Below are 13,331 nucleotides of genomic sequence, written 5' to 3'. Positions count from 1 at the left end.
TTGGGGAGGGGCTCTTTGGGGAGGAGCTCTTTGGGGAGGGGCTCTTTGGGGAGGGGCTCTTTGGGGAGGAGCTCTTAGGGGAGGGGCTCTTAGGGGAGGAGCTCTTTGGGGAGGGGCTCTTTGGGGAGGGGCTCTTTGGGGAGGAGCTCTTTGGGGAGGGGCTCTTTGGGGAGGGGCTCTTTGGGGAGGGGCTCTTTGGGGAGGGGCTCTTTGGGGAGGGGCTCTTTGGGGAGGGGCTCTTTGGTGAGGGGCTCTTTGGGGAGGGGCTCTTTGGGGAGGAGCTCTTTGGGGAGGGGCTCTTTGGGGAGGGGCTCTTTGGGGAGGAGCTCTTTGGGGAGGGGCTCTTTGGTGGCGCGACAGTTTGATTGTGTGTGCTGTGCTGCAGAAGTGTTGTTTGTTTTCAGCGTGTGTAGTTTATAGAGTATTTAACTCAATCCTCGGTGTAATCGCTCTAGGTCGTGGTTGTTTTCAGCGTGTGTAGTTTATAGAGTATTTAACTCAATCCTCGGTGTAATCGCTCTAGGTCGTGGTTGTTTTCGTTTGGGACCGCGCCCGTTATGGATCGCATGGATTAGTAGCAACATTGTTGCGAAGCTTTAACATACAAACCATCGGACAGTCAGACAGTACACCTGCACGCCTGAAGACCACAGCTAAGATCTCTCTTGTTCTCGTTCTCTTTTTCTCTCCCCTCTATCGTTCCAGTGCTTTACCCTTCAACAGACTCTCTATTTTTACAATGCACTTCCCATTGAAGTTCATTAGAGCTGGACTATTATTGCCCTGCCAGAAGTATTTGGACATTTCAGTTAAAAGGGAGGTTGCTTGCAAATTGTGTATTGTTATGTGAACTGTATTGAGATGTACTAATGACATGTGGCCGAGAAGACTGGACATTTTTAAGGCCTTTGTTGTGTCGATGAACACCCCCCACATTCATACCCTCTGCACTCATCCACTAGAAAATAATACAGATTATTGCAAATCCTATGTTGATGACTGGGTTTATTCTTGTATGCAGTTGCTGTTGAATTGCTCTGCCATTATTAGTATTATTGTATGAGGTATTCTTGTTGGGGTTACCCCTGTGCTGTGATGTGGGTTTTATATGGTGTGTATTCTTTTTTCTCTCCACTGGCTATCTGGTAAACAGGCTACACTCTAGGCAGTCTCTTCTGCTGATGTGTGTGGGTCTGGTAGTGGTTCTCTCTATTCTACTCTTTTCCTTTCGGCATGGTTAATAACTGCCTGGCGCCCGAACAAAAGCTTTCTTTACCCCTCTCTAATAAATACCGCTACAGAATTGGCGCCCAAACAGGGACTTGAAGAGAAACACCCATGACACCATCCACACAAGGTTGAATCATGTATTTTGTTGGAACCCCATACTGTGTCAATGTGGACACACCTGATGGTAATCATGTTCGGGATTCTTTCATTCAGGAAGGACTCGATGAACTAATGGAGTTGGATAGCACTGCCCCTAATCCCCAGGCTTCTGGCTCACCTATAACATCTCCACCCTTACCCTCTCCTCAAACCCTTCCGGTTACCCTGTCCAGAAAGACTGGGAGAGGTGTCTCTGTGATCCCTGGACAACTGGAACATCAATGGACACACACCAATCATAGTTTGACAATGCAGGAGAATGCCATTCGCAAACTCAGTGAATGTGTGGAGGCTCATCAGACAGATGCGCAGAGGAGGTTGGATTACCTTCCCTGTCAAATGGAGGAAAACCAACAACAAATTGTTCAGAGACAGAAATATTTACAAGATTCTCTGAAGCAGGATATTCAAGGAAAACTGCACCGGTTCAAAACACAAATGGAAACTAACCATCATCAAGTCATACTCTTTCTTGAGGACGAACAAAAACAGAGAGCAGAGGAGTCAGCCTCTGTTGTGAAGGGAGTGTGTTCTTATCTGAAGGAAGTTATGGAGGACATGAAGAACTCTCTCACAGGGGAACTACGATTTTTGATTGAACAGACTCAAAAGGACACCGTTAATGAGATGGAAAAAGCACAGAAGGCCACAGACCTTCAACTGGAAGGGCTGCACCAGGAGGTAATGCAGTGCTTTTCCCTTCTGGACAAATCTTCTGCACCTCCCTCAGGTTTTACCTCTGCCACTGGCTTGGCCAGTAAGGTAATAGGAACAGGTAGTACTACAAAAACCCCTCTGAAGATACTGTTAAACAACAGAACTCCCGCTGCCACTGTCATGCCTCCTCTAGAGCGCTCCCTCCCTATCAAACTACTTTTCCCCACTTTTGGCAGCCCAGAAGATGATGTTGATCCACTGTTTTTCTTATCTAAGTGTAATGATTTTCTTTCTATCCGGCCCCTTACTGACTTGGAGGTTCTTGCCACCCTCCGCAGTGTTCTCCATGGTACAGCAAGAGACTGGTGGGAGATAGCCCGTGAACATGTGTCAACCTGGGAGGAGTTTCAAAAAATATTCCTCTTAGCCTTCCTCTCAGAGGACTATGGGGATGAACTGGCGGAACGTGTACGTAACAGAGTCCAGGGTGAAGCAGAGCCCATACGGGACTTTGCCTTCTCCTATCGAGTTCTATGTAGGAGATGGAAGGCTGACATTACTGAGCAGGAGATGGTCAAACTCCTTCTTAAGAACATGGTTCCCCGCCTTGCTAGTCAACTTCGAGAACGTGTGCAAAATGTGGATGATCTGGTGCGTCTTGGGACTCAGTTTGAGAAGGACTGGAAGCGCCACCTCCAAACTAAAAACCCGGTTCCCTCATCCCAGTATACCAATAAATCTCCTGGGGCTAAACCGTCTCAGATATTTGTACCCAAGATCCAGGACAAATGTCCAGTTATGTGTTGGAGGTGTAAAGTCCAACATCCTCCAGATTCTTGCCCGCTCTATGTCCAGCGTCAGGATTCAGGAAAAGGTCAGAAAGGACCGAAGACTGAAAGTCTAGAAAGGCGTGGTGGCTTGCATACAATTGGGTCAGCCTTAATGCCCACCATGAAGCCTTTAGACAGCACAGCTAGCGGTCTTATTCCTATTCCGCAACAACTATTGGTTCCTCTGACTGTTAGGAACTGGAGAGGGAAGGCCATAATCGACACAGGGGCATCTTACACCCTGATGCAAGAGGCCCTGTGGCAGAACATGGCATTACCTCATGAGGAGCTACGAACATGGGAGGAGGGACCATTGTACTTGGCCAATTGAGAACCTACCACTCCCTTGGGCTGGATTAGTATAATAATAAAACTGCATGGTGAGACTATTAACCTTCCTGTGGCTATTCTTGCAGATTCAAGCCTTGCATTTGCTGTAGTCCTTGGCTTAGACTTCCTGTTCTTCAGTGGACTGACCATCTCGATGTCCGAACCCTCCTATCGGCTGCACTCTGACTATTCTCAGCCTCATCCATTTCAACCTGGTAATGCACTGATTTCAGGTTGGAGCCTGCTACATTATGCAGAGTCCAGACAAGGTCAAGTCAGAGACAGAGAAAATATAAAGAGACAAAGACAAAAACATGTTCCACCAGTGAAGTCTGAGAACCTAACTATCACCCTGATTACCGCCGTACCCCCCCTTCTATCTGAGAGCAAAAGCGAACCTGATGCTGATTTCTACATCAAACAAGCGGTGGAACAGGCATGTGTGTCGGATGATGAAAGGTGGCAGCTATCCCAGATGTTGGACGTGAACAGTGAGGTCTGTACTCTTACACTCGGCCGTACAACCGTCTTCAAACACAAAATCTATACCCGGCATGAGGTCCCCATTAAGCAGCGTCCCTACAGGCTGTCCCCCGCCAAACTGGCCATTCTCAATGAACAGCTCAAAAGCATGTTGGAGAATGGAATTGTGGAACCTTCTTTTTCCGGATGGGCTTCTCCGGTTGTCCTGATTCCTAAGAAAGATGGTGGATATCGATTCTGTGTGGACTACAGGAAGCCGAATGCCATAACAGAAAGCGATGCCTACCCTCTACCAAACATAAAGGACATACTGGAATCTCTGGCAGGAGCCTCCATCTTTAGTAATCTGGATCTGAACAGTGGCTATTGGCAGGTGTCAATGGATCACGCTAGTCAGGACAAGACTGCCTTTGTCACCCCTGCTGGTTTGTACTCCTTCAAAGTCATGCCTTTTGGTTTGAAGAATGCTCCAGCAACCTTCCAAAGGTTGATGGAGACTGTCCTGGGAGATCTGAGGGGTAGAAATTGTCTTGTGTATCTGGATGACATCATAATCTACTCCTCATCTGTCGCGGATCATCTGCAAGACATTCAGTCCGTCTTCGACAGACTAAAGGCTGCAGGTTTGACCTTGAACTTGAAGAAGTGTCGTTTCTGTCTGCCAGAACTCAAGTTCCTTGGTCATGTGGTTAATGCTGAAGGTATCCATGCAGATCCAGCCAAAGTTGCAGCCGTGCAGGAATTCCCAATTCCCACATCCCTCAAGGCTGTTCAGCGGTTTCTGGGTATGGCTGGATGGTACCACAGGTTTGTGCCTGACTTTTCAAAGGTAGCCGAACCCCTCAATCACCTTAAGAAGAAAGGTGTGAAATTCCAATGGACCCCTGCATGCCAAGGTGCATTTGAAGCACTCAAAAACAGTCTAATTACTCCTCCAGTGCTTGGACATTCTAACCTGAATGCTCATTTCATTGTGTACACGGATGCAAGTCAAACAGGACTTGGAGCAGTCTTGGCTCAACAAACAGGACTTGGAACAGAAGAAGTTCTTGCCTATGCAAGTCGCACCCTTAATTCAGCCGAGAGGAATTATTCAACGACTGAAAGGGAATGCCTCGCTGTGGTCTGGGCTTTGGAGAAATGGAGCTACTACTTGGAGGCAAAGATCTTCACCGTTGTCACAGACCACGCTGCTCTGCAGTGGGTTCTGGCATCAGGCAAGACCAACAGCCGTCTTATTCGCTGGTCTATCAGACTGCAGAAGTTTGACTTCATCATTGAGTACCGCAAAGGAAAACTGAACGTTGTACCAGATGCCCTTTCTCGGATTACAGAGACTGCCAATGTTTGTCCTCCCTTGTGCAGTACTTATACTACCGCTAAATGTCTGGATGATTCCTTTCCTCTGGATGATGAGAGTGTATGGAGAGCACAGCAGAAGGATGCTGCCATCATGGCGATCCACAAGAGTCTGTCTGAAGAAGACTCCAAGAGTCGCTTCAATGATAAGTATAGCATAATTCAGGATAAAGTGTATCGAAAAACTCCAAGAGGAGATGGAATACACAGCACCCATTATCGCGTCTTCATTCCCTCTACATTGTGTGACCAGATAATCCAAGTTTATCATGCCAATCCCATGAGTGGCCATCTTGGAGTTTTTAAAACTTATCGAAGACTACAAGAGGTGGTTTACTGGCCAGGCATGTGGGTTGATACCCGGAAGTTTGTACAGCAGTGTGAAGTCTGCCAGAAATACAAACCAGACATTGGCAGACCTGCCGGGAAAATGCAGCAGACCGTGGTGAACCATCCAAATGAAATGTTGGGAATTGACCTCATGGGACCTTTTCCTCCCAGCCGGGGGACACGGAATGAATTTTTATTGGTGGTAGTGGACTACTACACACACTGGGTGGAGTTGTTTCCCCTCCGCAAAGCCACTGCATCAGCCATTGCTCTAATTCTGAGAAGGGAGGTTTTTACCAGATTCGGAATTCCCGACCAAATCCTCTCTGACCGAGGTCCGCAGTTCATATCAGGAATATACAAAGAGCTCTGTACCTACTGGGGTGTAATTGCCAAGCTGACCACAGCCTACCATCCTCAGACCAACCTGACCGAGAGGGTAAACCGAACCCTGAAGGGGATGATTGCTTCATTCGTGGGGGATCAGCACACAAGGTGGGATCAGCATCTTCCAGAATTTCGCTTTGCACTGAACTCTGCCGTGCAGGAGACTTCTGGGGTCACTCCCGCCGAATATATTTATATATATTTGTTTATAGGGGAGGTGTTGTATATATTCAGAGCCATATCCCTGTAATGTTTATAGGGGAGGTGTTGTTGTATATATCCAGAGCCATATCCCTGTAATGTTTATAGGGGAGGTGTTGTTGTATATATTCAGAGCCATATCCCTGTAATGTTTATAGGGGACGTGTTGTTGTATATATCCAGAGCCATATCCCTGTAATGTTTATAGGGGAGGTGTTGTATATATTCAGAGCCATATCCCTGTAATGTTTATAGGGGAGGTGTTGCTGTATATATTCAGAGCCATATCCCTGTAATGTTTATAGGGGAGGTGTTGTATATATTCAGAGTCATATCCCTGTAATGTTTATAGGGGAGGTGTTGTTGTATATATTCAGAGCCATATCCCTGTAATGTTTATAGGGGAGGTGCTGTATATATTCAGAGTCATATCCCTGTAATGTTTATAGGGGAGGTGTTGCTGTATATATTCAGAGTCATATTCCTGTAATGTTTATAGGGGAGGTGTTGTTGTATATATTCAGAGTCATATCCCTGTAATGTTTATAGGGGAGGTGTTGTATATATTCAGAGCCCTATTCCTGTAATGTTTAGAGAAGATCTTATGTGTTATTGAAGTGTTGTGGTTGCAGGTTCACTTGGCACATCTAAAGCCTTTTCTTTTGGGGTGTTTCTATAGGCCACCAAGTGCTAACAGTGAGTATCTAAATAATATGTGTGAAATGTTTGATAGTCTATGTGATGTAAACAGAGAGGTCTACTTTCTTGGGAACCTGAAAATTGACTGGTTTTCATCAAGCTGTCTGCTCAAGAGGAAGCTTCTCACTGTAACCAGTGTCTGTAATCTGGTTCAGGTTATTAATCAACCTACCAGGGTGTTTACAAACACTACAGGAACAAGATAATCCACATGTGTCGATCACATTTTATTTATTTTTTTTACCCCTTTTTCTCCCCAATTTCGTGGTATCCAATTGTTGTAGTAGCTACTATCTTGTCTCATCGCTACAACTCCCGTACGGGCTCGGGAGAGACGAAGGTTGAAAGTCATGCGTCCTCCGATACACAACCCAACCAAGCCGCACTGCTTCTTAACACAGCACGCATCCAACCCGGAAGCCAGCCGCACCAATGCGCCGGAGGAAACACTGTGCACCTGGCCACCTTGGTTAGCGCACACTGCGCCCAGCCCGCCACAGGAGTCGCTGGTGCGCGATGAGACAAGGACACCCCTACCGACCAAGCCCTCCCTAACCCGGGCGACGCTAGGCCAATTGTGCGGTTGTGTCGATCACATTTTTAATAATACTGTAGAACTTCGTTCTAAAGCTGTATCCATTCCCATTGGATGCAGTGATCACAACAAAATAGTATAAAATAGTATAAGAGATCATACAAAAGATTTAACTGTGACTCTTATGCTCTGATGCTCGTCAGATGTGGCAGGGCTTGAAAACTATTACAGACTACAAAGGGAGATCTAGACGCGAGCTGCCCAGTGACGAGAGCCTACCAGAAGACCTAAATGCCTTTTATGCTCGCTTCGAGGCAAGCAACACTGAAGCATACACGAGAGCGCCAGCTGTTCTGGACGACTGTGTGATAACGCTCTCAGTAGCCAATGTGAGCAAGACCTTTAAACAGGTAAACATCCACAAAGCTGCAGGGCCAAATGGATTACCAGGACGTGTACTGCGAGCATGTGCGGACCCACTGGCAAGTGTCTTCACTGACATTTTCAATGTCTCCCTGACCGAGTCTGTAATACCCACATGTTTCAAGCAGACTACCATAATCCCTGTGCCCAATGAAGTGAAGGTAACCTGTCTAAATAATTACCGCCCCATAGCACTCCCGTCAGTAGCCATGAAGTGTTTTGAAAGGCTGGTCATGGCGCATATCAACAGCATCCTCCCGGATACACCAGAACCACTCCAATTGGCATATTTTTTACTTTAGTTTATTTGGTAAATATTTTCTTAATTCTTCTTGAACTGCACTGTTGGTTAAGGGCTTGTAGTAAGCATTGTATTTGGCGCCGTTACGGTTTTCTTCCGTCGAAGGAGAGGAGGACCAAAATGCAGCATGGTTATTTCAATTCATGTTTAATATAGGATAAACATGAACAATACAAAAACAATAAACGTAACTTGAAAACCTAAACAGACTATTTTTTTTTTTGAAAAAATAATTTATTACATTCAATACCATTCATTCTTTACAACTTTACAATTTTCATTCATACTCCAATAATGATATTTTAATTTAACTAAAAATAAAAAATAAAAAAAAACCTCAGGGGAGCATCTTCCCTCCCCGTCATCCTACAAACTACCTTTCCCTATCTCCCCGTCCTTAATCTATCCCCTTACAAATCTAAATGACACCCAGCCCTAAACACCCCTTCCACCTCTCCCGGGCAGCATGCTTCCCCCACTTCCTCTCCTCCCTCTTCGTCCTCCCCCTCAAATCTCCTTCCACCCTCCTCACTATCCCTTCCACCCCCCAATCTATCCCTGTCTTCACCATGTTCTGCCTGGCTTCCCACAGCCCCCGTTTAAAGAGACTCATGAGAAGCCAGAGCAGAAACCTGTCCCTATCCGTCCCTCTCGCTCTCCCTACACCTCTCTCTAACCTGGCCCACGTCAATGCAAAATCCATGCTTACCAAACCTAACAACACCCGTGCCCTAGCCCATACTACTCCGGCAAAGGCACAGTCCCAAAAGACAAGGCGCACAGTCTTGTCTCCAGTCTCCAGTCGCCACAAGAGGATCTTGGACAGGTGGGGGATTGCGCCAAACTATGCCGGTACATAATGGAACGTACCGGCAAGCACTTGTGGAGGCTCAACCAATTCAGGTCCTTGAGCCTGTTGTCCAGACCCCGCGCCTGCACTCCCTCCCAGACCACTGACGAGATGCCCACTACAGGCGCCGGACTCCCTGCCTGTCTGACCTCCTCGTACAGGTGCCTGTGATCTAAACCTACTCGGGCAACTTCAACCTCAGGGTGCGCACGCAACCACTTGGCAGCATGGCCAAAGTGCCACGGCAGCTGTTCCGCCCGAGGACCCGTGTTAGACCACACCATTACGCTTCTCGCCTGATACGAGAAGAACTCCCGCAGGAGGTAACCGGACGGGTGTATCACTGGATGAGCAAGCTCCGTTAACAAGAAAGAAACAAAAATTGCGTCCAGCTTGAGGGGGAGATGTGGTACCCCCCTACCTCCCTCCCCGATGGGACAGAGCATGCGTGCCCTGGCGACCCACTCGTACCTGCCACCCCACATGAACTGAAACACAAGCCTCACTAGAGACCTCCTCAGACAAGCCGGCAATGGGTAGCTGTACGCCAAATACAAAAGAGACGGCAACACATCCACCTTTAGGACCAGGACCTTGCCCATAAAAGACAAATATCTAGCCTTCCACATCGCTAGCTTCCTCTGTACCACTGCGATACCCATGTTCCAGTTTAGCGTCGCTGAGCCGGAAGTCTCAAAATGGACCCCGAGAATCCTCAGGGCCCCCTCACAGAGCGAGAACCCCCCGTGCACATCCGTCCTTCCACGCCATCTTCCGAAAAACCTAACGGAAGACTTTGCATGGTTCAGAACCGCTCCCGACGCTCGGGTGAAATCCCAATGATGGCAAGGGACCTTGTCAGGCACGAGTCCTTGCACAGCAGCAAGTGTCGTCGGCGTACTGCGTCATCTTAACACGCAGCCCACCACTTCCAGGGATCAACAAGCCTTCCACCCCTGTGTCTGCCCTAATGGCAGCCCCCAGAGGCTCCATATACAGAATGAAGAGGAGAGCCGAGAGTGGGCACCCCTGCCTGACCCCAGACGAGAGGTCAAAAACGTCACCCAAGTGACTATTTACACTAACTCGGCACCCCGCTCCAACATATAATGTACGAATCCATCCTATGAACTTCTCCCCAAATCCTAATCGACCTAACACTCTGAATAGAAAATATCTATTCACGCGATCAAAGGCTTTCGCCTGATCTAGCGCTGCTACTATTAAAGGCAGGCCTCTATCTTCAACCCAAGCGATGGAGTCCCTGATTAACTGTAGGTTCTATCTAATAGAGCGGCCCTCTACCCCGCACGACTGATCCTCATGGACGACGTAGGGAAGGGCTGTGCGCAACCGGTCTGCTAAAACCTTTGCAAGTAGCTTGTAATCTACGCACAGCATGGTCAACGGCCGCCAGTTGCCAATGTCTGTTACTTCCCCCTTCTTATATAAAAGTGACAGCACACCAACAGCCATTGATCCCCCCGGGACCCCCGTCTCAAGGATGGCCTTCAAGACTTCGAGGACCATTGGTCCAAGTATACCCCAAAACTTGAGATAAAACTCAGCCGGCAGCCCATCCATCCCAGGCACCTTCCCTTTTCCCATCCTCCTAAGAGCGCTCTCAACCTCTTCTAGTGAGATCTGGGCCTCCATCACTTCTCTAATGTCCTCCGGCAACCGCCTGGACAAGTGTTCTAAAAACACATTTCCCTGCTCTACATCTATTTCCCTTTCCTTAAATAAACCTTGGAAATTATCAGTTGTCACCCTGACCATTTCCTCTGGTTTTCTAACTATACTACCATTTTCTTCCCTAACGCCATGCATTACCTTCCTACTCTGTCTGGCCCTAACCGACTTAAAGAACATAGCAGAACAAGTCTCATTGTGTTCTAGAAAGCCACTATGCGCACGCTCCAGGAAAGCTCGAGCCTTCCACTCCTGCAACTCCCTGAGCTGCGCCTTTAGGGTTGCGGATCTCTCCCAGTCAAACGACCCGCCGAGGTTGCCTGCCTCGTACTCGAGTTCAATTAACCTTTGGATACGATCCACCTCCCTCCTCTCCATCCACCTCCCTCCTCTCCTCCCTTTTTTTCCTCTTGCAATACCCTATTATAAAAGCCCTAATCCTCACTTTAACGAATTCCCACCACTCTAACACCCCCTCACACATGGACCTGAGGCCTTCAAGCCTCCAAAAGAAACCAAAAAAAACGTCAACAAAAGCCTGCTCCTCCAGCACATCCCGATCTAACTTCCAGTACCCCCTACCAAAGAGGCAGACTGGCGACCCCACCTGCAGGAGCACCCCGTCGTGATCCGAAAAGAAAACAGGCAACAGCCGCCCAGACAACTTACCCAAAGACCTGGGTACAAAAATATAGTTGAGCCTCCGCGCAACCCCCCTGGAGTTGCGCCATGTAGGACCGGCCATTTTCGGAGTAGTGTGCATTCATTCAAACAGTTTTAGAAACTTGAGTGTTTTCTATCCAAATCGACTAATTATATGCATATTCTAGCTTTTATGGAAGAGTAGCAGGACGTTTCATTTGGGCATGCTTTTCATCCAAAATTCCCAATGCTGCCCCTTACCCTAGAGAAGTTAATGAACAGCATTCTCACATAGGTGTTCCTTTTGTCCAGGTGGTAAAGGGCAGTTTGGAGTGCGATTGAGATTGTGTCATCTGTGGATCTGTTGGGGCGGTAAGCAAATTGGAGTGGGTGTTTCTGGCATGATGGTGTTGTGAGCCATGACCAGCCTTTCAAAGTACTTCATGGCTACAGATGTGAGTGCTACGGGGTGGCAATCATTTAGGAAAGTTACCATTCTTGGGTTCAGGGACTATGGTGGTCTGTTTGAAACATGTAGGTATTACAGACTCGGCCAGGGAGAAGCTGAAAATGTCAGTGAAGAAACTTGCCTCTTCTTCTGCATGCTTTGATTGCACGTCCTTGTAATCCGTCTGGCCCTGTGGCTTTGTGAATGTTGACCTGTTTAAACGACTTTCCCACATTGGCTACGGAGAGCCTGATCACACAGTCATCCAGAACAGCTGATGCTCTCATGCATGCTTCAGTGTTGCTTGCCTCGAAGCGAGCATAAAAGGCATTTAGCTCATCTGGTGGGCTCGCGTCACTAGGCAGCTCGTGGCTGGGTTTCCCTTTGTAGTCCGAAATCGTTTTCAAGCCCTGCCACATCCGACGAGCATCAGAGCTGGTGTAGTAAGATTCAGTCTTAGTCCTGTATTGACGCTTTACCTGTTTGATGGTTTGTTTGAGGGCATAGCACGATTTCTTATAAGCGTCCGGATTAGTGTCCCGCTCCTTGAAAGCAGCAGCTCCACTATGGGGTGGCAAAGTCTAATTATGATTTTTTTCATCCACTATGGGGTGGCAAAGTCTATTTATGAATTTATTCATCCACTATGGTGTGGCAGAGTCTATTATGAGGCCCAGTGAAGTCAAACACGCAATTTTCCTGTGTTCATATTTATTTCCACACTATGAGGTTGAATCTTCATGGTACATGAATGGTACAGCCGCATGGATAACAGACATCTATCATGTTTCAGCTACATGGATAACATACATCTATCATGGTACAGCTACATGGATAATATACATCTATCATGTTTCAGCTACATGGATAACAGACATCTATCATGGTACAGCTACATGGATAACAGACATCTATCATGGTACAGCTACATGGATAACATACATCTATCATGGTTCAGCTACATAGATAACAGACAGACATCTAGCATGGTACAGCTACATGGATAACAGACAGACATCTATCATGGTACAGCTACATAGATAACAGACATACATCTATCATGGTACAGTTACATGGATAACAGACATCTATCATGGTAAAGCTACATGGATAACAAATATCTATCATGGTACAGCTACATAGATAATAGACAGACATCTATCATGGTTCAGCTACATGGATAAAAGACAGGCATCTATCATGGTGCAGCTACATGGGTAACAGACATCTATCATGGTACAGCTACATGGATAACAGATATCTATCATGGTACAGCTACATAGATAACAGACAGACATCTATCATGGTTCAGCTACATGGATAACAGACATATATCATGGTTCAGCTACATAGATAACAGACATCTATCATGGTTCAGCTACATGGATAACAGACATCTATCATGGTTCAGCTACATGGATAACAGACAGACATCTATCATGGTACAGCTACATGGATAACAGACAGACATCTATCATGGTTCAGCTACATAGATAACAGACATCTATCATGGTACAGCTACACGGAAAACAGACATCTATCATGGTTCAGCTACATGGATAACATACATCTATCATGGTTCAGCTACATGGATAACAGACATCTATCATGGTACAGCTACATGAATAATAGACAGACATCTATCATGGTTCAGCTACATAGATAACAGACATCTATCATGGTTCAGCTACATGGATAACAGACAGACATCTATCATGGTACAGCTACATAGATAACAGACATCTATCATGGTACATCTACATGGATAACAGACA

General features: G+C 46.8%; 1 protein-coding gene across 1 annotated transcript in view; it reads right to left on the bottom strand.

The window, feature by feature from the left end:
- Positions 1-2,394, bottom strand: part of LOC139374553 (GDNF family receptor alpha-4-like) — a 63,359-nt gene extending 60,965 nt beyond the window's left edge. The window contains exon 1 of the mRNA XM_071115546.1: positions 2,355-2,394. Within this exon, the coding sequence (XP_070971647.1) occupies positions 2,355-2,394 (40 nt within the window). The remainder of the gene's footprint in view (positions 1-2,354) is intronic.
- Positions 2,395-13,331: the final 10,937 nt, after the last annotated feature.

This window comes from Oncorhynchus clarkii, chromosome 19 (genome assembly GCF_045791955.1).
Source record: "Oncorhynchus clarkii lewisi isolate Uvic-CL-2024 chromosome 19, UVic_Ocla_1.0, whole genome shotgun sequence".
Taxonomy (NCBI): Eukaryota; Metazoa; Chordata; class Actinopteri; order Salmoniformes; family Salmonidae; genus Oncorhynchus; species Oncorhynchus clarkii.
The sequence above is the reverse complement of the archived record's forward strand: the minus strand, read 5'-3'. Positions and strand labels throughout refer to the sequence as shown.